The sequence below is a fragment of the Rhodnius prolixus genome, unplaced genomic scaffold (assembly GCF_049639745.1).
Source record: "Rhodnius prolixus isolate KJV_2025 unplaced genomic scaffold, Rpr scaffold_3, whole genome shotgun sequence".
Lineage (NCBI taxonomy): Eukaryota > Metazoa > Arthropoda > Insecta > Hemiptera > Reduviidae > Rhodnius > Rhodnius prolixus.
This window is the reverse complement of record NW_027411603.1, coordinates 8,809,104-8,836,565: the sequence shown is the minus strand read 5'-3', so window position 1 is coordinate 8,836,565 and position 27,462 is coordinate 8,809,104. Positions and strand designations below refer to the sequence as shown.

Genomic DNA, 27,462 nt, shown 5'->3' with positions numbered 1-27,462 from the left:
ATGGTTCCGTTCCAGTCGTTAATAATATTAATTAATCTTACGTTATTTTACTTACTTTACCCCCCCCCCTCCCTCCCACCGAATAAGACATGGAATTATTTAGCGTCATGGAATGTCTAACCATTATTGTGGGTCATCATTCTTTTGGAAATTATTATTAATTTACTGGAAGCACCATAAATGTTGGTTTAATGCAGTTTAGTGCATTAAGTGAAATACGAATTTAATGTGATACACAGATTATTGTTTGGTATAGAATCAATTGTGCACAATCCATAGCCGTTCATTTGTTTAGTAAAAAATTAAATTTTAATAAAATTCATGCTTATTTATAGATTTTCCTGTGGAAAGTTTTTCACACAAGATCTACGCTTTGGCACTGTCATAATTTGTTTCACGCACATTGTGACCTTTTACTTAAAATTAATTAATTTGGTGTAAAAACAAACTAAATGGATATTTTAATAATAGTTTTATTACTTTAGTCTTATTAGTTTTTATTTATAATTACTTTTAAAGTAAACAAAGGCGGGATGATACTTTTAATCATTGGTTAAAAAGAAATTAGATCAAAAGCTCCAACTAACTATTGTTAACAAAAAAAGTTTGTTGAAAAGTTGTTAATTATAAATAACAATAAAATAGCTTTATCCCTTTGATAAAGGGGAAAAAACTAGAAAAGCGATTTTGCAAAAATTGGTAAGGCACGTATTCCTGTAATTTTTGTTTACATATGGACGATTGCATCAACGGTAAAGCTAAGTGCGTAGGTTCTATTGGTGGACGTATTTAACGTCAGGATCAATAAAGGTTGCCGACCTTCTTGTAATGCCACAAATGGTTGAAGCGTGTGTAATCAATCGACATCAACACCCTCCTGTTAGCCTCCTTACCTTACACACTATCCTCTTCTAGGATTTATCAATTTTTCATTGGTCTTATCTGTAAACCCAATTACAATTCCATAAAGAATCACATTTGTAATTTAATTTAAGATTGTGCTGATTTTTTTTTAACTATTATTAACTTTTCGATATTTAATGTCGATAAATGAGAAATAAAACACATTTCTTTCTATCCACATTGAGTAACCAAGACGGTTCAAAAAAATATACAGAAGATTGAATGAGAGCGCAATGTGGACCTATATAAGTTTAGTGTATCACCAACATGGTTAAATGTGAATGTAAGGTAGACCTATATAAGTTTAGAGAATCACCAACATGGTTAAATGTGAGTGTAAGGTACACCTATATAAGTCTAGTGAGTCAACAACATGGTTAAATGTGAGTGTAAGGTAGACCTATATAAGTTTAGTGAATCACCAACATGGTTAAATGTGAGTGTAAGGTGGACCTATATAAGTCTAGTGAGTCAACAACATGGTTAAATGTTAATGTAAGGTAAGTCCTACATAGGTCTAGAGAGTCACCAACATTGTTTAATGTGAGTTTAAGTTGGTCTTACATAGGTCTAGAGAGTCACCAATATTGTTAAATATGAATATAAGATAGCCCTGTATAGGTCCAGTCAGTCGTCGGCATGGTTAAATGTGAGTGTAAATTAGCCCTATATTAGAGTCACCAACATTGTTAAATGTGAAAGTAAGGTAGTCTTATATAAGTCTAGGGAGTCGTCAACATGGTTAAATGTGAGTGTAAGAGAGTTCTACATAGGTCTAGTGAGTCACCAACATGGTTAAATGTGAGTGAAAGATAGTCCTATGTAAGTCTAGATAGTCGTCATCATGGTTAAATGTGAGATTAAGTTAGTCCTATATAAGTCTAGGGAGTCGTCAACATGGTTAAATGTGAATGTAAGATAGTACTATATAAGCCTAGAGAGTCGTCAACATTGTTAAAAGTGAGTTTAAGATAGCGCTGTATAAGTCTAGTGAGTCGACAACATGGTTAAATGTGAATGTAGAAGCTGCTTTTGTGTTTTCAGAAATTGCCACTAGAGTTCTCCACCGGATGGAGTGTAAAATAAGCTTACAGCCTATTTAATGGCGGCATACTAGCCCATTTCTTTATTACCTATTTCACGATAAAACAAAACAAATTCTCAACTTTTTTGATTCTGTTAACAATAATTGGGTAAAACATGAAGTATTATCCCAAAAGAAATATCATTTATCGTATTTTTAAAGAGAAATTTTTTTTCTTGCTTTAATCGAAAGTTTATCAAATACCTATGGGAGAAATGTTGAAAAAAAAATTTTAAATTAATTATTTCTATGCAATTATCACGTTTGAAGTAGTGGCCAATCAGAATGCAGTACGGTTGCAGACTGTGGGCGGGCCATGCCCACCTCTAGTTTAACCACGCCCCGTCCAATGAAAGCCAGCTATGGGCTGGGTCAAAGCGTATTAACAATGGTGCTACAATACTTTTCACTTATTTTTCTATTTCTTTCATTATTTTCTCATATTTTATTAACTTTTTGGTTATTTTAGAAGTAATATTAATCTATTGAGTAGATATTGAGAAAAAATGCTAAAAATTATTCAATAAAAAAAATCATTCTCATTTTCATGAAATTGGTCATAAGTTAAGATCGTTTTCGAATAGTTATCGCCAATATTTGACAGTTACACTTCACTTTCTCATGAAAAGAATCTCTTATGAACACTCACATGACTTTTTCTTACCATAATTTACGAATATAATTGAATGTTCTTGCATCTTAGAATTGCTTAATAAAGAGATCAATTTAATAATAATGTTGACAGAATGCGTCACATTCCTTCTGAACCAAACTGTTAATTAAGACAAAATTACAAGCCAAACTGACATTTAAGCTTAAGAACGCCATTAGATTAACTTCAAATGAATCCGTTTGGCAAATTCACAGTAAATTATAGGAAAAGCCTTTCTTTAAAATTGCACTTACGGGGTATTGATATGCTTTCTTCTTGGAAGTTTGGTTAGAAATTTAATAATCAAATACTTAGAGGTAGTAAAACCTTAAAATATCTAAAATGGAAGTTTAGAAAACCTTACTTAGACCCCCTCTTAAATAAATAAAGTTGCTTGGATAAAAACAATTGTTATAAATGTAATATTCCTACATGTGTGTAGAGTGTAAACCAAAAAATGAATCGATTCACGAAATAATCGCTTATTTACTGTAAACTGATTCCATAATGTGATTGGCTGCCTCTCTGAGTAAAAGTTCTAAAACCTTGGGAGTTGCACTAAACGAAAATCGTGTAGGGTATGAAAATTACGGGAATTACCGGAGTTCTTGTAAATTAAGGATGAAATTTACTTAGAGAGATGGCACTAGAAGGACTGTTAACATTAAGGACATATCAGTTTTAACTTATAATGCTAAAAATAATGAATTTATGGCTCCATCGTCATAAAATGTAGTAAGAACTTGGGGGCTTTATAATTATGAAGTGTCAGCCCAGCTTTAGTCTTACTTACAAGAACTGTGATCCATTGCTCATGATGCTAAGAACAAGAGAATGTGGACATAGAAATAAAATCTCATTGAACGAATCTTTACAAACAAACCTTGGTGTACATTGGTGAGAAAAATGTATTAGGGTACATAGAACTCGTACAGCAACTATCCCAATACCTTGCAACGACGAAGTTTTGATGAATACCGGAACTTGATGTGGCAAAGCCTCTCCATTAACCTAAATTGATATCCATTGATTGAGGAAAATAAGCCGATATTAGTTTTAGAAGTAAATAAAAAAGCCGATAGTGAAGTGATAACTATCAAGGTTAATAGAGGAAAAAACGAAAAAAAAATTAGTTGTTTGTTGTAACTTTCTCTTAAACGACACTTGTCATTTCCGTTTAAAAAAATTTAAAGAACAAAAAAATTTAAAAATCCTTGAAAACTAATCGATATGCTATAAAATACGTTGTAGTAGTTGGCCAGGAGACCTAGGGACTCAATTGTCTTGAAAACTGAAAGCATGGTAGGTTTCGACGTTACCAACTTCTTGATACACTACCTCAGGAAGTGAAGAAAACGTCAAAATGGTAAAGTTTACGGTTAAAAAAAAAGAAGATTTCTTTACCCGTTGTAGCACGTCTTGACTGGTTTCACTATTACGACCATCATCAGAGGTACATAAATCAATTTGATGTAGAGATTCGACTTCACTTCATGTTTCCATCTCTCGTTCTACACTTGCTGATTCAACTTTTCAAGTCTTAAGGATTGTTGTGACTTCTGTCCTAACTTTTGAGGTACTGAATGGTCAGTGTTGGATCAGTTCTTTTTTCGGTGTGAGTCCAGCAAATGGGAGACGGTAATGTAAGTAAAGTTGAAATCTCTACCCCAACGTGATTAATCTAGTGATTAATCTGATAATGAATGAATGAGTTCGAAACCGGTCAGTGATACAATAAACAGGCATCAATTAATCTTAGAATGCTTTTGGTTAATGAAGAGCCAATAGATAGCCGCACATGTCCAGCGCTGTTCGGTATTGGTATCAAGATTAAGTAGATAATGTTGGAATAATTGATTTTAGGGAATATTGAGGTGCGGTCAATAAATTCACAAATTTCTTTACATATCAACGTTTCGGTAAATCTATTACACCTTCTTCAGGGTCTGTACAAAAGGAAATATTTGTATCTATAATGTTGACGTCACATGTTTTTATTGCAATAGAAGAAAAAAAGCAATAAGTTTACATCGTAAAATCATCAATATATTCCAGACATTTCATCAGTTGAACTAGTTTAGTTTTTTAAATTACTGGCGACTCGGTAAGTTTATTTTAAAAAAAAAACACTGCTCGTTTTTGCAGCCATGCTAAATGCAAATATAACAGCTGCAAACAGAGGAGGGTCTGCTCATTGTTTCAAACATTCATGCCAACTATTGAATAAGCGCGAGCCCGAAGCATTAACCAACTGTCGCGTGATCTAGATGTACGGATAAGGGCATTGCTCCAGAGCATTATGCCGCTGAACTTCCAAAAAAGGGCAGATCATTTTCTCGTCAATTTTATTATTCCTTCAATTTCATTCTTTCTTCATTGAAGTAAACTTTATTTCACGTAATTCATCTGCAGCCCATTGAATCAATTTCTTGCAAAAGTAAAGTTTTAATCGATTTTCTCTTAGAAATGTCAAGGGCCATTTAAATGCCAGTAAATTGTTCCTTTTTATTGATAACATAATTTCTCAATTTAATACAATTTAAGGCAGTTCTTAATTAAGTTTAATATTTAATATTAGAACTTTTTTTCTCCTTCAATTCCAGTAAAAATAAAACGAGCAATAGAATTAATTAACGAAGAATCGTTTATAAATAAAGTACAATCGTTTGAGAACAATTTCTTGTAGAATAATTCACTTTAAGGATTAAACATTACAAGCTTGTTAACATCCTTAAGATTGTCTATTAAAATTTTGTTGCAACGGACGGTTTGTACTTAAAAAAAAGAAGAGTTTGTTGGTTTCAATATTTTATGTTCACTGAGTTACCCACAGAAGGGGGAAGGATTGGCGAATATTGGATTACCACGCGAAGATCACCAGCTGCTAGTCCGCAAGATTTTCTGTTGCTAGGGGTTTCTTTCAGCTTACTACCCGGTGATGGACAGTGTTGCCAGTAATCGGTGGCCGGTAGGGCTCTGAAAAAAAAAAAAAACTCCGGGTTATGACTTAAGGATGTTGACTTGCCTTAAGTCCAAGTGCAGTCCGAGAAAAACGTTCTGTTCTACCAATTATTTATTGTTTTCTTTGGTTCGATTTTTTGATTTTCATTAATATCGATCATGATGTAAATTGTCTATTCAAAAATTTTCTTTAGGAAATGTATATGCTGTATTATATATTCCAAAACGGGAAGGAAGGTCATTGTTGCGTGCTATGAGAGCTAACTGCCACTCGATCCTTGCGATATATACATTTATACAACAACAAGAACATTGTGGTTGGCGTAGTTGTTTCTAACCGGTAGGTGAATGCACTCTGCATTTAGACAGCGGCATTTATTTTTTTTTCAATTCATATTATTTAATATATCTTGCATTTTTGTACTATAATTAGATTCATAATCAATGCACTTTACATTTCTTTGCCAAGTTTTATTATAGTTTGGCAACAGATTGAAAGTGTAAACTAATATAGTTTATTATAATTTTAAAATTGAAGAAAAACCAGGACGTGCGTTTCTTGTATTTACTCCTATGACAGGCTTCAAAGCAGTTGAGAGAGATCTTAGATGTGTTCCGGGACTGTGTTTCAGTTCTAGTTTATCTTTTAGCTTTTATTTGACTGAAAATAAGACGCCACGATAGCCGAGCGGGGTTAGATGCTAGATCCCGCAACGCTAAGATGTGTTACCGGTATAGTGGGTTCGATTCCCGGCCTCTAGGTCTCTTTTTTTTGCGTTTATTGTGCTACAATCAGCGCGTTAGCGCTATAAGTAACAATGATAACAGTGAACAGTAGAAGTAAATGAGTGGAGAAGTTACCGCAGTGGTAACACTCCTAAACATTAAATGGTTAGTCACTCTCTTCACTTGAGAAGAGATCACGAGGCCACTGTCTTTTAAAACGTCTTGTCCGGGTTGTCAGGAAGAGTTCTAGAAGAAAGATTTTGAGCTAGAAGATTTATATGAGATTGCAGGCTAGTAGTAGCTATTATGCATTACTTCGTAGTAGCTATTAATGCATTACTTCGTAGTAGCTATTAATGCATTACTTCGTATTAGCTATCAATGCATTAAGCTATCAATGCATTACTTTGTATTAGCTATTAATGCATTACTTCGTATTAGCTATCAATGCATTACTTCGTAGCAGCTATTATGCATTACTTCGTAGTAGCTATTAATGCATTACTTCGTATTAGCTATCAATGCATTACTTCATATTAGCTATCAATGCATTACTTTGTATTAGCTATTAATGCAATACTTCGTATTAACAATCAAAACTTGGCACAAAAATAATAATTAATAACAAAATTAAAAAACTTTTAATTCACTTGCCCCATTTATGGACACATCCATCCCCTTGGCTTTTCCAAGATGGGACATTCTCTGTTTCCTTTCACAGATATCCTGTTAATGTTTCTCAAATTGATGGGGGGCTCCCTTAACATGCATTTCATGTTAAAATTCAATTTCCTTTACCAGAAGTTGTCTGAAGAGTTGTCCAGTAATATTAATTTATTTTAAAAACGTAAAGGCTATTATTTTTGATTCGCTGCACACGTATTTTAATAGATTTAAATGAACTTTGCATATGGCTATAAAATAACGAAATTATAAAATAGAAATGTGTAATGGTAGCTAAGCTGAAATATAGATTTATATTACAGAGGAAGAAGACGTTGGGGATATGACCAGTGGTTAATTATGAATGAAAAGAACGTGTAATTTTAATAAATTGAAGGTTCAGTCGGTTTGATAATTCAGCTGCGGAATATATAGGCGGTTCAGAAGGTGACTGACATCTGCACCACAGACACACTATAACATTATCCTGTTATATCCATAACTTTACTTTTCTTTGTAGTAGTGGTATGAATTTTTATAACCCCGCAAGAGCCCAAAAAAAAGTCTGGTTTTCGCCCAGAGCCTAGGCTGTTTGCGTGTTTTTTTGTTTTGGTTATGTTTATTTGATTCTTCCGTTCTTAAGGAGAGGACACTGAAATGCTGCAGAAGAGGCGTCGTGACCCAAATACTTGGTTCCATTTTTTCACTCTGGGCGTTCCCATTTTTCGAAAAAAGGAAAAAAAACGGGCAGAAAGATTAGACTTAGTAAGTAGTTGCGATGTCGCCGGAATTACGGGAAGGTACAATGTCTGAAACAGAATTACCTGAATCGCAATTGCAACTCCTTAGCGACCTGTGGCTCAATTTTGATCAAGAAATTCAGGACTGGGTTCTCCCTGGTAGGATCTGAACTAAACTCTAAATATTAATTACTGTTTTATGCGAATATATTTTTTGTTTTATCTTTTGCAATGGTACAGATTTTAGATTTTGAATGCCTAGTACCTGAATTTTTCGATCAAAATTGAGCAACAGGTCGCTAAGGAGCAGATGCAGTTGAGCTAGAAGCCTTGGTTCAGTTATGTGTTTGAATATCAGCCAACAGAATGTGCCTCTTTATTAAATAACTTTTTAAGTTTTTTGAGATCTTCTAAGAGAATTCAAGATTGTCTTTTTTTGATCTATAAGTAAAAGAAAAATTTAAAAAAAATATAAACTTTAGAGCGGACATTTAAGATACGTATGTATGTAATTTAAATCTAATATTTATTACCATAAAATATTCCAGTGTTCTTTTTTTGCAATCTATTTCTTAAATTACCATATGTTGGTAATATTATATACCGAATGAAATTCAAGTTCACTAGAGAAATAGTCAAAAAAGAGGAAGTCCAAATTCTGTGTCTGTGTGTATGTGTGTGTGATATTGTTGTTGTGCTAGTTCGGTGTCATGGAACACTGCGTGCTCTCTGTCTTAACCAGCCAAAATAGACAATAATTAAAGTGTGGAGTGTGATGGTTAAAACCAAAGTAGGTTTTATGTACATCTCATTTCTGATGTGCGTATATGTATATTGCTGTACTTGTGTCTTGTCTGTGTTCGTTTCGTTATAACGGTTTCATACTTACTACCACTAACCACGTATACTCGTATATACACACATACTTTGAACCCGATTCAGCGCCTAAGTTTCCTCACAGACATTGTATTCGTCCTTCTCTAGCTTCTCCTTCGTCTTGGACATTCTTCTTCTCTATCTCTATAATTATTTACTACAAAAAAATAATTATTTAATAATAAGTTCGCTGGAGAAAGAACTACGTGTCTGTGACTTCTTGTATCATTTATTAACTATTTATTTAAAAGAAAAGTTGTTTTTGTAATTTTTCTTTAACATTCTATTAACCCTCGATTTCGGCCATCTTGCAGATTTTGTTATTGGATTTTTGACCGGAAGTAACCACCCGTTTTTTTGTAAATGAAGGAATTTTTGAGGTCTCTTAAGCACACAAACGGAAACGTATTCATTTCTGTTCCACAAAGGGGCTCTATACTTCCATCTTTGAGTTCCGATTTTATTTATCATATTCATAAAAACCTTTCATTGAGTCCTAGAATGATGACCTCGATCTGATGATGTTGCCAACAACAAAAAACTTTTTTCTGCAAAAAGTCGGCTCAATAACTAACACTTGACTAAATCCACCGAACTGGATGACAGGACATGTGAGCGTGATGGAAATAAGAAAGCAAACATTCTGGCAAGGGAGCCGCTGTATCATGCCTCTCTTCACGGGATCTGAAGCCATAGTGAAGGTTCTTCCTATGGCTCTTGAAAGTCCGGTGGAAGCAAGTAGGAGCGACTGGCCTTACCCAGTCGCCAATTTGCGCTGGCTGTGGTGAGTCCAATGAAACTGTGCGGCACTTTGTAGGAGGTGTGTCCAGTTTATTCTAAAACTAGATTTCTCGTCTTCGGGAGGTTAAATGATCCCTATACTGGAGATTGTGGCATCCATCTGGTAATCTTTACCAGAACTCTCTTGGTTTATTCCAGTGCTCTGTGGCGATTCAAGTCGCCATGCTCCCTAGTGTCCTGTCACTACTTTATTAGTTTATTGTATTGGCATTTGGCAACCTTTAACCGGATTTTGGCAACCTAAAGCCCCGGTATCTCTCATGAGATGATGGGTGGGCGGGGAACAATGGGCATTTTGGATTGGCTGCGTTCCTTTCCCTTTTTGGTGAAATCGCCAGTCTACAAGTAGGAGCCGCTCCTAGGACTGATGCTTAGTCATGGCATTGTTCTTTCCGAGTAATTTTAACCTGAAGAGCGAAAAAAAAATAGATTGTGGAATGTGTGGAATATATCCTCGCAGGGCTTTATCGCTTAGGGTGGATTTGTGAAAAAGCTAGAACTCGAACCACGGCAATATTTGCAGATATTGTAAATAAAAAGTCAAGAATTAATGCACCGCGGATTACGCTGACTTTTTAATGCACTTTAAATGGACCACTTTAAAATGTGGGCAATGCAGCCAACGCAATTTTGGATTAGTTCTTTTTTTTTTCTCTCGACGCTAGAAAGTGACGACTGATTCCTCAAAATGATTTGCGTTTTTTGGCAGATAAATTGCACAAGAGAAAAGAAGAATTATACACCCACAATTTAGCTGCTTCCATTTTGTTCAATAAATCAAATTGTGGAGGGGGTAGTGCGCTTAACTCATTATTAACCTCAATAAATGAATTCTCTATTTTTTCCTTAAACATCTATATACATGTGAAATGAAAGAGTCGCAATTGTGTTGCATGTAGGACTAAGTAAGGACTTATTAAAAAAAAACCGTTTCCTTATGTATATTAATGATTTCCGTTAGCCTGCATATAACCTCCCTCTTTTTTTTTGTTCAAAGTATGTGCGGTAAGTACACTGTAATTTTCAACACTTATTGTGAGTTAGTGTTACATAAACGATCAAACGCAGTTTGAGGGGGGATGAGCGTTTGGAAAAAAAAAAGAGGATCTTGAAATTGCGAATTCAAGAAGTCGTATTTGACTTCCTGTTTCCACAAGAATAGTTAGCAAGCTTCTTACAATTTCATTCTCGACCGAATGAATTCTAGACTAAGCTTAACTTATACGTTCCAGGATAACTTAATGTGCATTTCTTAACTGTTTAAATAACAAATCAATATTGAGTTTTATTCTGTAAAAAGAGGGCGGAGAAAGTAAAAAAACATGTTATTTAGTACATTAGTAATTCATAAATAATTACGTAGGGCTCCCAACTAGTCAGCTAACTGCCCTAGCATGGAGGTAGCCCTTCTTGGAGCACCTTTCCTATTGTTCCACATTTTGTTTTTTACCCATTTTGTTAATTATTCATTCTGTTTTCTATCCGTAAATCTGTCACCATAGTGACTAGTAAAGGTCGATATTATTGCTGCTTTCTGTCTCATTTCCTCCGTAATGTTGGGGGCTTTTCAAGTTTAATTGTATTGAACTTTTCTATACTTCTCTCTAATTCATATTGCTATTGAAATATTTGAAGTATTTGAAGCAGTTCTTTTATTTTGAAACAAATTTTTTCCAGGTTTTGATTTTAGGATCCTCTAAAATCTGTTTGGTTAGGTTTCCCTCAATAGTTCCTTTTCAGTACTATCGATAGTCAATTGCTTTTTGTTTGAGTAAAGTAAGTGAAGTTATCGTATATTTTTTCCAGGTAAATTTGATTTTATGGTCCTCTAAAATCTGTTCTCCGTATCTCTTCTTAGGTTTGGTTAGGTTTCCCTCAATAGTTCCTTTTCAGTACTATCGATAGTCCATTGCTTTTTGTATGAGTAAATTAAGTGAAGTTATCGTCTATTTTTTCCAGGTAAATTTTATTTTAGGGTCCTCTAAAATCTGTTTGGTTAGGTTTCCCTCAATAGTTCCTTTTCAGTACTATCGATAGTCCATTGCTTTTTGTATGAGTAAAGTAAGTGAAGTTATCGCCTATTTTTTTCAGGTAAGGGCTTAACGTCTTAACGGCTTAACCTCTTAGATGTGATGGTCAGAGGCGGAAGCGATTATTTTACAATTTTTTCTATCAAATCAAATAATACACAAGATTCTAACTGGGGATCACTTGGTCTCAAGACAAGATAATCCCGTGAGATTATCAGGAGAATTGTAGGCTCAGAAATGAGCCTGAGGCAGATGATAGCCTTTGTAGGTTCTGTTAAGAGGAGGACAAGGAAACGGCACTACAGTGTTGTGTCAGTGTGAGGGGCTTGTCTGGGCTAAGGATGTTTACTTCTCGGGTAGGAAAAAAACCAAGGCCTGAGGAGTTTTACCCTGGAGTCGCTCCCCAGAATTAAGAGACTGATTAAACGGACGGGTCTCTGAAGTGGTGGGAGCCACAATAGATCCACTGGGTCGCGGTAGGCGTAGGCCTTTAGCCATCCTATTAGAATCTAATCTAATCTAACTGGAGATTACCCACTTACAAAGCCAGGGTTTAATAACCCCTAAAATGACACCCGACATACATTTTATATTATACAGCAGGGTTAAATGTGATGCTAAAACTTGAAGGAAATTCTACCATCAGAAGTACCAGTTTACTGAGATTAGATTTTTCACTTTTCCAAGATTTTTCCCGGAAATACCCTCCTACGTTTTTCTCTATACTTCCTATAAATATTTGCAGATTAATAATTTTCATAGTTATGGAAAATTAGGACATTTTGTGGAAGGGTAAAAGTGAATGTTATTTCAATATAATGGGCTTCTTTTTTCCTGCTTTAATCTTGAAAATGTTAATAAAAATTAAATATGTTTTAAAATTTCGAATTCGGAAAAATTTATGTTTAATTTTCGATAAGTTATCGTAAGAGAAAGCTACGTAAGTGTTCACATCTTTATTATTATTATTATTATTTAATTAGAAAAGAAATTTGTAAATAAATACGTGATCATGAAATTAAAGTTTAAATTTGATTAGTTAATAGTGCAGTAGAGCTTTTAATTTGATCGCTCTTTTAAAGTGCAGTTTCACCGTATAAAACTTTTGATTGCATTCACTTAATTATTAACTCTCTTTGCTGTTAACAATTTCCTTGATTAACCAATAATTTCAAACAGAAAACTATAAATTAAAGTTAACTACCTTGTTTTTCTTTTTGGTCTCTACAAGTTCTCTTTATTTCGCCACTTCTCCTTTTTAAGTTATAATTTAAGCCTTCCTTTTTTTTAAGTCAAATTGTTAATAGCGTTTAGCTCCTTTTTATGCAACATTCGCCTTGTTTAATTTCCACTGCTGTTATTCATTTTAACTTCTGGAATCCTGTGAGAAAACCTCTAATCATAGAGAGTTATTAAATTTTCTCTGATCTTTAGTACAAGTTTATGGAAGAGAGATGAACAGAAATTACATTCAGTTTATCTTCGTCAAGCTTTCCCCATCTACTACTAAATTAATTTATAGTTTTATTCTTTTAATCGAAAAACTGGTATTACGCACACATAACTTAGTCCATTTCCGGCTCTCAGATTTGGGGCTGGGCCTGTAAGCACCAACTGGAAGTGTGATTTTACAGAAAAGTCTTTATTTTCAGTTGTTCTCTGATTTCCCCGACAACGATTTAGGTTTTATTGTTTGGAATATACTGGACTCAAATAACAGCCCAATCTTACTTGATATCAAACGGAGTCTTTTATGAGGTTCTCAAATGGATGGCCAACTCTAACGTGTTCCACTAGTAAATGTTTAGTTGTATCATCTGCTAGTAGTAAGGAAAGTTAATCATAATTATTTTTATTCATGCATCTATTTAAACAAGAGCGTCCAGCCAATAGCCAATCAAGGTTTTCAATTTTTCTTAATTTTCTCAAAATATTCCCTTTAGATTTCCTCTTTATAGAGACCGTTAATTGTTTAGGTTAAAATATCGGAACAATTTTAATATTTTATTTCATTTTACCATTTCTTGTATTTTTTTTTAAATATTTACTTATTAAATTTCTATTACTTTAAACGAAATGGGTATTTTTTCGGGATAAATTTTGGGCGGGGATGTTTGTGGCCTATGGTAACCACAACTTTAGGCAACTAGATGCTGCTCCTTCACTCTACTAAAACCATCTTCTAAACATAATCTACTTTTTTCATACTAAAAATTTAAATAACATTTCAGAATATATATTATATTAAGAATATTGGAGAGAATACCTGTTGAAAATATATCGACTGGTAACTTTATTCTTTTCATAAAGTAACCAGTTAGTAACTTTATTCTTTTTTCATAAAGTAACCAGTTTGCCATTTTATTCACCATTGGAGTGTACCTTCTTCCTTTCTCTAAGGGGGCTTCCGCTTCTTCTACCAAGCCTTTTTTACAAAGTGAAATATTCTTCTATTACCTTGTCACTTTCAATATTCCTAGTTATTTATATACTTATTGAATTTCATGTATTTTTTTTTTTTATATATATATATATTTTCTTCAGTCGTCACAAACACATCTTTATATATTCCAGTTATAACAGTTTTGAAATTTTATTCATTTCCCTTTTTACTATGAAAACATCAAACAACGTTACATTTCCCTGTTTATTGCATACATTCTATAAATATGTACAATATATAATTTTTTCTTATATCATCTTGTAATACGCATATATTTAACTATATACATATATACAAGGAAAGTGCACCAAGGAAAATAAGATCCCTTAGAAGTAAGACGATTTTCTTATTGGATGATTTGCTAGTGAGATCATGGTAAAATCGACTGCAAGAAAATTATTCTGAACATTCCTCTTTCAAAAACAATTCTCAACTCCTACACTGACGTCACTGGAATTATTACTTTTAACTCGCAACCCTAGACTCGGCAACCCAGAACCCCTATTAACCTCGTATTAATTTTTTTGAAAATGTAATTAGGTTGGCAGAACTGGATAAAATATCTTTAATTAGTTTCGGATTTTTCAATCCATGATCAGAGATAGACTAATCAGGTTGTGTGTAGAGAGCTCCACTTTATTTATGTTGTTTCCATTTCGTACAACATGTACTGGACTAGTCATTTGGTTTGGACTTGCTTTAAGTATAGATTAGATCTGGATCGGATATTATTTATATAAATTTATAAGTGAATTGCCACCAAAAAGGAAATCGACCAAATTTACTGTTTTCTGCCATAGTTTTTCCTCAGAATTTTTCCAAGTTATCTGCTTATTTACGCGTTATTTATTCATTTTTATTGATTTCCGGAGACAGAGTTTACATTAATGCTCCCAATAATGTGTCATTTTGGATAATTGTACAGTTCTAACACTTACCAAAATTTCATTATGATACGTCTAACCAAAAAGTGCCAAGCATGAAGAGTATCAGCTTTCCGCAAGTTAAGCCTTTTTTTTCTGTTGCAATAAGGAGGAAAGTGTAGTTTAGTTCTGAGGGGGAGCTAGTGACGTCACCTTTCTATATTTTATAACGGTGAAATTATTTATTCTAGTATTTTTTAAATAGTTATTTAGTTACTATCATTATTACATAGTGCAACCAGTGCAACATTCAAATTGAAATTTAAATATTAATAAATTTTTGAATTTATATTCCTATTTCCTTTATATTATTAATTACTTCCGGCTTGTCCACTTTTAATTGTTTCGCTCATAAGTAATTAAAAAGGAGCGCATTTCTCCTGCTGTGATTTCTCCTGCTGACAGTTTCTTTGATTACAGGATGGGTGGAACAATTATCTCCAGCTGCTTCATTGTCTGATGCGTGCTCCTGGAGATCGGGCACACCGTCACCGCCGCTCAGTGAATCAGCGCCTAACTGGCTGTCCGCTTCCGACGAAGGCATTGTACTTGATGATGATTTCGATGAACTTCCTAAGAAAAAGAAGGCGGTGAGTACAATATTTGTTTTTGTTTTTATTATAAATTATTGCAATATTATTGAATAACATGTACAACCTGTTTGTATAGAAAGTTATTTCCGGGTCAGTAAAATTTCCCTTTTTTGCTAAAATAAGTTGGAAAAGATTTTTCTATTTTAGATCTTCTAGCTAGTTTTCCTCTGTCAGACCCTCGTCGAACTTGAAATTTTTTCTTTGCAAACCAATCTTCTAATTGAATGTCGAACGCCTTTTTTTTTTTTTTTTTTAGCTGTCCCATTTCTCTTTTCTAAAGATTTCTCCTTCAACAACTGAGCGGGGCGCCGAGAAAGACAGTATTAGTGAGAAAGAGAGGGTTCTTCTATGCAGTAGCGGTGTGAGTGCTCGTGATCTCCTATCTAGATTACTTCCTTAAAGAATTTGGGCACACGTCGACAGGACATTTGAATGTGTCTAGATGAAATTTTAAAGGCGACTGTTGCGATATCTTCGGTAATGTGTGAGGCAAATGATTTTGCTAAATTGTAGAAACACTATTTGTTTCTAGCTGTTAAACCTTTACACTTACAATTTCCAAGCGCCCTCCCCAAAAAAAAGTCTTAATTATTACTTTAATACCTTTATCAAAGAGCCCTTTAAAATGAGTCTCATGGCTCCTTAGATTGGGTTGCGCTGTTTGCGAACCCTAAACCCAAATAGTTGCATTCACATCAACTAGGACTGCAGACTTCGACAATAATTGTATTGAGTAAAAGTATTGTGAATTGATAAATGAGTTGTGGGGTCGTTCCTTGAATTGGCAATTCAAGATCACGGCTACAAGATTAAAAATGGCCGATATCGATATCAAGTTTAAGCTATATCCTTTGTGCAAGGAAATTTTATAACGTTATCTTTTTTTTATTATCCCTAAAAACGTTTCTAATCTTAAATTAACAAATAGGAAATTAATTCCATCGATATATTCCATAAAATATAAAAAGTAAAACGTGGCCAGATAAAGCAACACAAGTGATCACCTTGTACATGGCAAGGTTATCTATCTACAGGTTAATAAAATATAATTGTGTTGTAAGTATAGTGTTTTGTAGGTCATTTCCCTTGCATTGACATATATTCATTGTGCATACACCTATGTTACAAATCTGATCTATTAACATCTTCTTTTTTTTTTTTACAAAATTAATAATATTAACTTCAATTATTACTTGAGCTTGATACTGTGTAATGAAAATTTCAATTGCCCCGGCAACGAGAAAATAAGATGGATGAACGTGAGAGGAGTTATCATCAGTAATCGGTGGAACTTTAATAATGAGTCAATTATTAACCGACATCGCCGAATAAATCGTGTGGCTTGTGCCGATTCAATGGACGGTTGACATTGTCTGGGAGTGTAAAAGATGGAAGTTGGTCCTATGAAAGGGTTAGGATGTGCGCAAAGACGAAAGTGATAGATACTTCTTGTATCGGGCGGTGATTCGGGTCTTGGAATAAGAGGAACTTTTAGATCGGAGTGAATAGTTCTGATAGAGATGTAGGTATGGAGTATTAGTTTTAATTAGAATTGGTGACAACAAAGTTTGGAGTCGGTAGATGTTGGAATGTTTGAATGAAACTACAGTTTGAGCCCATAACTCCAAAATGAGTGTTTAGCGTCAATTATTGATCGTCTCTCAAAGAGTTTTGCGAATAGGAAGTACAGTCCGAGATATTAGTACAACGAAGTACAGTTTGATTGTAGTAAACAGGTCTGAGAGTGGACTTTTAACAACTTTCATTCTCTTCTAGAGGATTTAAATGTAGTGAGAAGTTGATTGGGACTGGGTCTGAATTTTGAGGGGAAAATGATGACTATGTCTGGATGATGGAATTGGAAGGTTTGATCTTGAATAGAATTTGGTCCAAGAATGCTTCCCAGCTTTCACAGGCGTAATGCGGAATTTTAAATTAGATTTGATTTGACGTTTCACTTGTTAACATAGCAGTCTTGACATTTCTCACTTCAATTGAGCATTGTTGATATTCACATTTCTTCATGGAACAAGCTAGCACTAAAATCGGCCCCGGATGTTGAAGAGACGGTGTTAGAAGCAAGCATACTCTACTTAGTCCACTCAGATCTTCCTTTTAGATTCCTCAAATTCTTTTACAAAAAAAACAATGCTACTAAATAACTTCTTCCATTTTGTGGACTTGCCATCATATCCTGTGCTCTTCTCATACTTCTAATATATCCGGCCTTGTAAATAGTTTACAACTTCTAGGATACAGACCAAGATTAGCCGGATGGTCTCATAACGTGATCTTTTCTGGACGGGACACTCCTGAAATATCCCTGTAAAAACTATCACTCTCACAAAAAGCCTAAAGGTAAAAATGTAAATGTCATTTTTGCTTTTTTCTTCTTTTCGATTTTTATTATTAGAATATTTATTTATTATAGCTTGCAATAAAATTAAAAGTCCGTTGCATAAATAACCTTGAATTTAGCCCAAAATAAATAATGTTTTAGACCTTGAAATGTATAAACAGACAAAATGAACTAACACGAACGAACATGCTTGCGCCTCATGATTTTTTTATTTATTTATTTATTTATTTTTTTGTATTTTTACATTTTTTATTTTATTGCCCTTAATTAATAAATTTTTATAGCGCCAAATAATAAATAAATAAATAGATCGCGCCACTGTAGTAAACATTTGTTGGCTGAAATATTAAGGAAGTTGATAATGCGGTTATGTCCGCAGTGCGCTGGGTAATATCGTGGATTTTATTCGTCGTAACAAGCATGTTTATTGTATACTTTAGAACCTTCATCCATCACCATAGGCATCATAATAATCAGTTAAGTGTAGAAATTTCGATTTCACTTATGTTTCCGTCTCACATTACACTTGCAGGCTCAGTGTAGTTATACTCGTAGATAGATCTACAGGTATAAACAATCGATAAAACCATTTTTAAAGATAAATGTTTCGAGAAAATCGGTAAAAAAAAATCGATTCCATCAAGAGGCGCCTCCAGTAGATCGATTTTGATCAAAACCTTTCTGTAGATCGTAACAGAATATCATAAATTTTTTTCCGCTCTCTCTCTAACCAATGTTTGCAACATGATTATAATAATCGAGAGAGTTAAAACAAAAATTAAAAATACCAGTACAAATCACCTCCATGTTATATCTATCTGTGAGTGACATTTAGGACAACAATTATTCGCAACAGGATAACTATTAAACATATAATGATAATGTATAATTTAATAACGAGCGTGGGAAAATGCAACCAAGAAAAAAATGATAATGGTGTAGATTCAATGGAAAATGACATGGTTGCTTGGCGATAAAGATAAGAACCTTCGTTCCTTTGAATGTATAGTTTTAATTTTGTATAAATCATAGTGATTACAGCGATCATCCTGGAATAGAAGACCAAAATAGTGTGTGTGGTGAATCGGAAGGAAATAGTAACTCGCCACCTAGATATACAGGACACATAATATGTAATGCATGAAAAGTGCATATTGCAATGTGCTATTTTATTAATTGTTATTACGTTAACGAGGTCCATTACGTGTAGGGCTTACAATACCGAAGTAAAATCTGAATGCCGGTATTTGATATTTGAAATTTGAAATATCGGGATACCGGTATTAAAACCGGTATTATTAATAAAAAATTTACTAGTTATATTTTTACTTACATCAGATATTATATTGACTTGTTAACAAATAATTGCTGAAATCTAATAAATATTGTTCTGAAATGAGTAGATATTATTAATTTTATTACATAGAGAGTAGGAATAGATAGATAAAAAAATCGTGCAAATAAAAAAAGTACGTATTAAATTTTATGTTATATTTTACATATAATAGGCTCGCATGGCATTATGTAATTAAAGAAGCGAAAAATATAATTAATTGAAAGTATTTATGAAACAATATTAATAACTTGCGTTTTGTTTATTAAAGTATGCTCTTAAAAAACATAAACAATCAATCGTTTCATCATCAAGCGAGGACCGAATTTTCGTACAAATATAACCAGCCGCTGAAAAAGCTCTTTCTGATTCTACACTTGTCGGCACTATTGTCATTAAGAAATCATACACATTTTGTAAATACGTTCCTTTGGTTCCTGTTTTTTCAAAAAAAGTAATTTCATCTTTTATTTTTTGTTCCAGGAATTTTTTTAAACGCAGGCACGGGTGAAGTATTTAGTGTTACGTCTATTGCTGCCTGTAGTTTTCTCTTTAATGCGTTTACGTTTACCTTGTCAGATTCTAATATTGTTTCGTTACTAATTTGAAAAGATATTGGAAGGGATGTTTCTTGCACAACTTCCATATCTTCTGTATCTTCTAGATTTTCATGTGTGAGCCGTTTTGTTAAGCTTACAATTTTTTTAATGATTGTAAATTTGGATATGCGTTTAAATACTTCTACAACATCTTGTGAGCCTTTTTGCAGATACTGAAGTATTTGTGATAATTCAGTTCGTCGCAGTAAAATTCGAGATTTTAATGCTTCCAATAATTCTAATGCAATTGTAGATTTTTGCTGGGAAAGAGTATTTAACATAAATGTCAAAGAAGCGTCAGCCGTCAAAAGATCTGCATCTTTTCGGCATAATGCATCTACTGTTAATTTTACAGGAGTAAGAGCAGCAATAATTGAAGATAATAAATTAAATTCTTTATCTGAAAAATGATAAATTGTGTATAAATTCAATTTTTATCAACCAATGTAATACAAAAATACCGGTATTTTTACAAAAATACCGGTATTTTTACATAAATACCGGTTTTTAATTATGGACAAAAATCGTCCGGGATTCCGGTATTCGGGATCCCGAGATCCTGGTATTGTAAGGCCTAATTACGTGTGACCTTAGACAGGTTTGCCTCCTTACGTAATTGATGCGACCACTTGGCAACCAAAAAAACAAAATTAGTGTTCAAATTTTGTACGAATTTCGTGTACAATAAGCAGTGGTACCTCAATAAGCACCGTTCTTCCTGTTGTCTCCTTGCAAAGAAGAACATTTTGAATCGATATCTGTATCGATTCATCCGCCGTCCTCTTTAGTTTTTTATAACAATATTTGTATCAGTTACCCAGTAATTTAAAATAACTAATTTTTATCATCCTTAGAATCAATTTTTGCTCTTTTTTTGGACGCCCGGAGATTAAGGCAATTAGGAGAGTAACGGTACAAGTAGGGAGAGCTGTTACTGGAGATATTCCATTTCGGGAGCTATTCCACTATCGGATTACAGTTGCTCTTATCAAAAAATAAGTGAAGTTAGAAATTGAGTCAAGAGATGGCATTTCATCAATAACGTTCTTTCCCAGTCTCGATCCATTTCCACACATTACTATGTATCAGTCTAGCCTCGAAGTATTAGATTGCTGAGTAAAATCACTGCTAGAATTCGAAGATTTGAAAAAGACTTGGAAGATGTTGAAAGTTTTCACGGTTTACTTTACGCTGCTCAAGGGCGTGCACTACATCACGCTCAGTACATCTACTTTGCTGAGAAATCAATCTTCATGAAACATTTCGAATTACCTAATCTTGAATCCACCTGAAATTCGAAGAAGAGCCTCGAAGATAGCCGAATCTCTCTTTTTTTGTATCGCTTAACCGTGAACCTCTTCTTTTGATTTAAAAGACAAAAAAATCTGTACCCACTGTGATAATCTGTGCGCATATTAATTACTAGTCTAAAACAATAACCAAAATGGTTAATTATTTAAGAAATCCCTAATTTAGGACAACTAGCTGTAATTAAACTGTTTCATGAAAAGTGCTTACTGCTAAACGTTGTTTCTATTATATTTAGCTGTAACCTCTTTTAAAACAATATCGGAAAGTGACTAAAAAAATATTTTAAATTGAGCACAAAACTGTAGATAAGTTTTTATTTATCTTTACTTTTTACTTTCAAAAAAATAAAATAAATGACTAAATAACGAAAATGAGGCCATTAGGTCGCTTTAATTACGCAATATTTGCAAATGGATAAAATAAACATTCAGTTAGTTGTTTTCCAGCCAATATTTAGTTGTGACTTTTTGCAGACCCCTCCCAGAAAAAATGGGAAACTCTGCGAATTGTTTGTCCAATAATTTAACCCAAAAAAATATCAGCTATAGTGGTAACGTTTATAAGATTTGTCTTGCAAATTGTGATAAACTATTTTCACGAAAATATCGGAGGAAAATATTGGGCCTTATCTCTCACTTTTACTTATTAAGTTGCTAAAATTACAAGATTATTTTGCAAGTTTGTAAAGCTTCATTAGTACGGAGCCGAGTTGTTTTTGATCTTTGGAGTTGCACCAAAAGTTCTCCTTCTTTCAAATGATTAGTGACTTCTTGTAATCACCCTTAACAACTTGTGAGAAATAAAGTAATGCCTATTTTTTAAGGCGTGATTTACGTCCAACTACCAAATTGCGAGGGTCGTTTCAAAAGTCCGTGCAAAGTCAGAGAGATAGCACCACTGGCGCGTATCGAGGTTATGTTTAGTTAGTAGCATCTCTTGGAAGAACACACACCAAGTTTCAGCCAGATCGGTCTATTTCTTTGTGTTTGGCATTCGTTTGAATCGAGGAAGTCGAGTGATTTTCAAAAAATGGACGAAAAAGAATTTCGTGTGTTGATTAAACACTACTTTATGAAAGGCAAAACGCCTCAGGAGACTAAAGAGAAGCTTGATAAACATTATGGTGACTCTGCACCTTCGATTAGAACAGTTTATAAGTGGTTTCAAAATTTTCTGAGTGGCCATATGGGCACAAGTGACGCTGAACGTTCTGGACGCCCTGTTGAGGTTACTACTCCAGAAATCATTGATAAAATCCATGATACGGTGATGGATGACAGAAGAGTGAAGGTGCGTGAGATTGCTAGTGCTGTGGGCATCTCGAATGAACGGGTACATAATATTTTGCATCAACATTTGGACATGACAAAGCTATCCGCAAGATGGGTGCCGCGATTGCTCACGCTTGACCAAAAACGAAATCGTGTGAAGTGTTGCAAGGACGGTTTGCAGCTGTTCCAGAAGAATCCGCAGGACTTTAAGCGTCGTTTCGTCACTGTGGAAGAAACATGGATACATCACTACACTCCTGAGACCAAAGAACAATCTAAACAATGGGTTACCAAGGGGGAATCTGTGCCAAAAAAGGCGAAGACCGTTCCTTCGGCCGGAAAGATTATGGCGACTGTCTTTTGGGATTCGCAAGGAATAATCCTCATCGACTATCTGGAAAAGGGTAAAACTATTACAGGTGCATATTATTCATCGTTATTGGACCGTTTGAAAACCGAGCTGCAAGAAAAACGCCCACGATTGGCCCACAAAAAAGTCCTTTTCCAACACGACAACGCACCAGCTCACACCTCAGCAGTTGTGGTCGCAAAATTAATGGAAATAGGGTTCCAACTCGTTTCACATCCTCCCTATTCTCCAGACTTGGCTCCCGCGGACTACTATTTGTTCCCCAATATGAAGAAATGGCTGGCGGGAAAAAGATTTTATTCAAACGAGGAGGTGATTGCAGAAACGAATGGCTATTTTTCAGACTTGGACAAATCCTATTATTCGGAAGGGATCAACAAACTAGAGCAGCGTTGGACGAAGTGTATATGCCTAAAAGGAGACTATGTTGAAAAATAAAAAAGGTTTACCCCAAAAAATAGTAGTTTTTATTTTTGCACGGACTTTCCAAACGACCCTCGTAGATGTCGTGGACGGAGGCAACTAGCAAACATACTTTACTATAAATTCCTCATATTAACACATTAAATAAAATGCAAGGCCTAGACTAGTACCGCAATACATCTTAGCTTTGTGGGTCTAGCCTCTAACCGCCTAACATACTTTACTATAAATTCCTCATATTAACACATTAAATAAAATGCAAGGCCTAGACCAGTACCGCAATACATCTTAGCCTTGCGGGTCTAGCCTATAACCGCTTGGCTATCGTGGCTCCTCCGTTATCAACTTGTTTATGCCTTAAAATTTATGATTAAAGTGATGGGTTGCAACTAAGTTCCCTCCGTTTTTTAAAAATGTTTAAAAGTTTATTTTGCAATAAAAATTAACAACTAATAAATCAATAATGTATTCTCTCAGGTTGTGTACAACTTCTTAACATTCAACAAGATTTTCAATAACTCGTTGGCAGAAATCACTCGGTTTCTACTCGAAAAATTTATCCTGTACCAATAGTGAACGAAACTCCGCGCATAGCATTTGAAAGAGATCGAAATCGGTTGGTGCCAAATCGGGAGAGTGCAGCATGTGGCAGCACTTCCCAGTCATGCGTTTGAATGGCTTCCTTAGTCGTATTGGCGATCTGAGGGTAACAGGGCGATATCGTGCAGCAAAAGAACTCCATGCTGCCGATTAGGTCTTTTCTCTTGAATAGCCGAGTTTTGGGTCGTTCCATGTGTTGAACATAGAGAGTTCCGCGTTGACCTTTTGGTTCCGTTCAAGCGATTCGTGATGGACAATTCTAGTCCCACCATCGTTTTACGCGAATGAAGATCTAGCGTCGCTTGTTTACCGAGGCTAACCCAATCCTTGCGCTGCTTCGTATTAAAGTACAGGCACCAGAAGAAATCGTTGCTTACGTCCACGAGTTGAGCGGTGACGAGCAAACAAGAAGAAGGCTCATTTTTCTCAACTTGACACTCCATTTTAATGATCTGATCTGAAAATTAACGTTAACTCGAACAAAAACAAAAAAAAAAAAAGATTCTGATAGAACAAAACCTTTTTTTCGAATGACTTAAAACATTATGCCAGAAGCATTTAATGTCATGCGCAATGTTAAAATTGAAAAAACGGCGGGAACTTAGTTTTAAGAAATAAGTAAATGGAATAAACCAAATTAAATTAAAATCTGGTAGTTAAAGAGAAAAATTAGAGTTGCTTTAAAATTCCGCGAACATTTAAATCAAGCCCATCTGTCAGTCTATCTCAAATTAAAGAAGACTCTAAAACATGTGTTACCCAGTAAACATATGTTTTCTTATTATGATCTTTTAATATCAGCTTTTAAAATAGAAGAACAGCTGACATGACTGTAAGTTCCAACATCGATCATTCGGTGTATAAATATCGGTAAGTTTCTGCTTTCACGGGATACCCTCGGTTAGCGCTCTCATCGAAAGAACATTATTCCATTTTCTGGCACAAACACAGTGGGGAGCTCATTTTTTTTATAATGGGGTACGAAAAGCAAAATTTATATTATACTCCTTTCAACAAAGAATTGGTGTTTAGAATTAGTATAATAGTGAGACTAAATTCCATTTAAATAACTGTCGAATTTTTGGTTTACAGTTAAAGCTAATATCTTTTCTCTTTCTAATACGCAAATAATAACTAATAATTCATTGAGAAAACAAAAGGGTGTTTCGATTATTTCGGTGATCGGTTAGGGTTTGTACCAAAACTGACTTTTTAGAAAACCGGTTTCGAATTCCAAAATTTTCTTTTTTAGAAAACCGGTTTTAGAACCCAACAAACCCTAGTAACTGTTATGTAGTGTCGTCTGAAAGACGGAGAACACTATGAGTCAAAGATGTCAGTCTACTGGGAGAAAACAAGATGGTGGACTCAGTACCACTGATAGTTCTAAGTTGTGGGAGAAGGAGTTGTAAAGAACGCCGAATTAAGGAGTGAAATTCATGAAATTAGTGCGGCTCTGATGGAGATGGTGATGTCACCGCTATCCTCAAACCAGAGATGCTGGGGGCTCGCTCCTCACAATCTCGCCGCTATAACTGTTTTTATTTTCTTTAAAAAGATTGTTGTAAACTGGCCCTTTTTGGAGGGGGGTTATTCTTTACTCTTTTTCCAGTTTTACGAACAGACCAACGCATCTCTTTTTAGCTCAAGTTAAGCATAGAACGATCATATCCTTTGGGTGTTCCCCTAATTGCCCACAGGAATTTTAAACATCTTAGAGCTGGAAGTAGGTGCTTCTTCATGGATTAATCCAAATAGTTACTCACATCCAGGTTAACCTTTGCAGTTTCCCGGATAAAATAACCTTGCTATTGATCCTAATGATAGCCACTTTTGGGGATAATGGGATGTCACACCTCCCGGAAGTAATAATAATAAGCCTTTATTGGTTTCACTGCATTTATAACATTTAATATTATTTATTTATTTATTCAGATAAGTAATGGACGAAACTAAATATTTAATAAAAACAAAAGCAGAATAAATACTTCTTTATATGGCAAATAAAATAAAATATCACACACCGATATCAAGTGCATAATTGCAAAAGCAGCACTACAAAAATGGCAGACAGATTACAGTAATGGTAATAAAGGGGAGATTCTATAAAACTATGGCAGATCAGTTACCTAGACAACCATGGTTTAAGGGAACCGTCACTAAAATAAATGGGTTGTTACGACAATAAGCAGGCTGAGAGCGAACCACGCTGTGTGCGGATCATATCTACACAGGATCAACAAAAGGTCCTCTCTCCTCTTTGCGTAGATTGCAATGAGGAGGAGGATTTCAAACATATAATAATGATATGTCCACGTTATGTGATAGAAAGGAAACGAATGCATGACGACATATTAAAACTGTCCGGTAGGACAGTTGTATAAGGGTTGGCCATCAAAAACTGCACGAAAAAGTGTAACGTTGAAAAACACCCAACTTTGACAATTTTTTTCTATTTTTCTATAAAAGATAAAATTCCCAAATTTTCTTTATAATATAGGGCAAATCCTCCTTTATAACTGTAATTTTTTTGCAACCACCCAGATCTAATAGGTTTCGAGAAAAAAGTTGCCGAAAATGAGCAAAAACGGCTTTTTCAAAAAATGTTCTTGTTCTTGTTCTTGTTGTTGTTGTTGTTGTTGTTGTTGTTGTTGTTGTTCTTGTTCTTGTTACCTTTTTTGTAAACAACGTAGCGCCTAAACGCGTGAACCGATTTTCATGAATGAGGTGTCATTCGATTCGGAATTTTATGTAGATGTGCCTTTTGGGGGTCTCGGCCCTGCACATCGAATGGGAGAGGAGTTAGCCCCCTTTATGTAAGGCCCCCTCCAAAATTATTATTACTAATTACTCTGTAAATCTTGGCCCGATTTTGATAAAATTTGGTAGGATGATAGGGTTAGGGCTCCCCTACCTAACAATAAAGCGACGATCTGCTCTTACACTTGTTAAGGGGAAGTATAGCAATCGTTTCAAATTATCGACACGTGAACCGATTTTCATGAATGAAGTGTCATTCGAATCGAAATTTTGTACTGATTTGTACTTTAAAAGTCTCGACGCTATGCCTCATAAGGAGGGGAGTTCGCCCCACCCAAATAAGGCCCTTTCTAAAACTATTATTACCAATATTTCTACAAAGCTTAGTCCGATTTTGATAAAATTTAGCTCAAATAAGTGGTTAAAGCTCCTCTACGTGGCTGTGAAGTGCCATCATGCTCTTACACCTACTAAGAGGAAGTACTGCAATCGTTAAAATTATCAATGAGTGAACCGATTTACATCAATGAATTGTCGTTCGATTCAAAATCTTTGCCTTTTAGGGAGAAGTACTGTAATCGCAGTTTATTTTTCTTGCTCCTCTTAAAAGGAAGTACTGAAATCGCAGTTTAATTTTGCTATTTACGTACAAATACCTTCCTATTTTATTCAAAACGCTTTCTCAAAAAAATGGTTATTGAGGATGGTTTGGGGACCGCAACTATAATCATTCTTTAAAAAGATCTCTCCAGTGGTAGTTACGGTTCCGATTTAACACCTTATCAGGTTATAATGATAGAATAGCTTATTCCAAATTTTAAAAAATCTGTAAAGCAGACGTAACTTTGCAAATAGACAAAAAGGAAAATCTATCCAAAAGGTACAAAAATCTCCTTAACAAAAACTTACAGTTTTAAAAGTTAAGTATAAGGGTTGATTAAACGCCAAAAGGTACACAAATCAGCAGTTCCCAACATTTTATTAATACTTCATTGATATAATTTAAGTAATTTTACTGCATTAACTTTTCCTTCACATTTT

General features: G+C 34.5%; 1 protein-coding gene across 2 annotated transcripts in view; it reads left to right on the top strand.

Moving 5' to 3' along the window:
• The window catches only part of Glut4EF (Glucose transporter 4 enhancer factor), a 235,360-nt gene that overhangs the window by 139,658 nt on the left and 68,240 nt on the right, over positions 1-27,462 (top strand). For both annotated transcript variants that reach the window (XR_012457389.1, XM_074124515.1), the window contains exon 4: positions 15,223-15,392. Coding sequence is in view for 1 of the 2 variants with exons in the window: in XM_074124515.1 (XP_073980616.1) it covers positions 15,223-15,392 (170 nt within the window). In the remaining variant the exon portion in view is untranslated. The remainder of the gene's footprint in view (positions 1-15,222; positions 15,393-27,462) is intronic.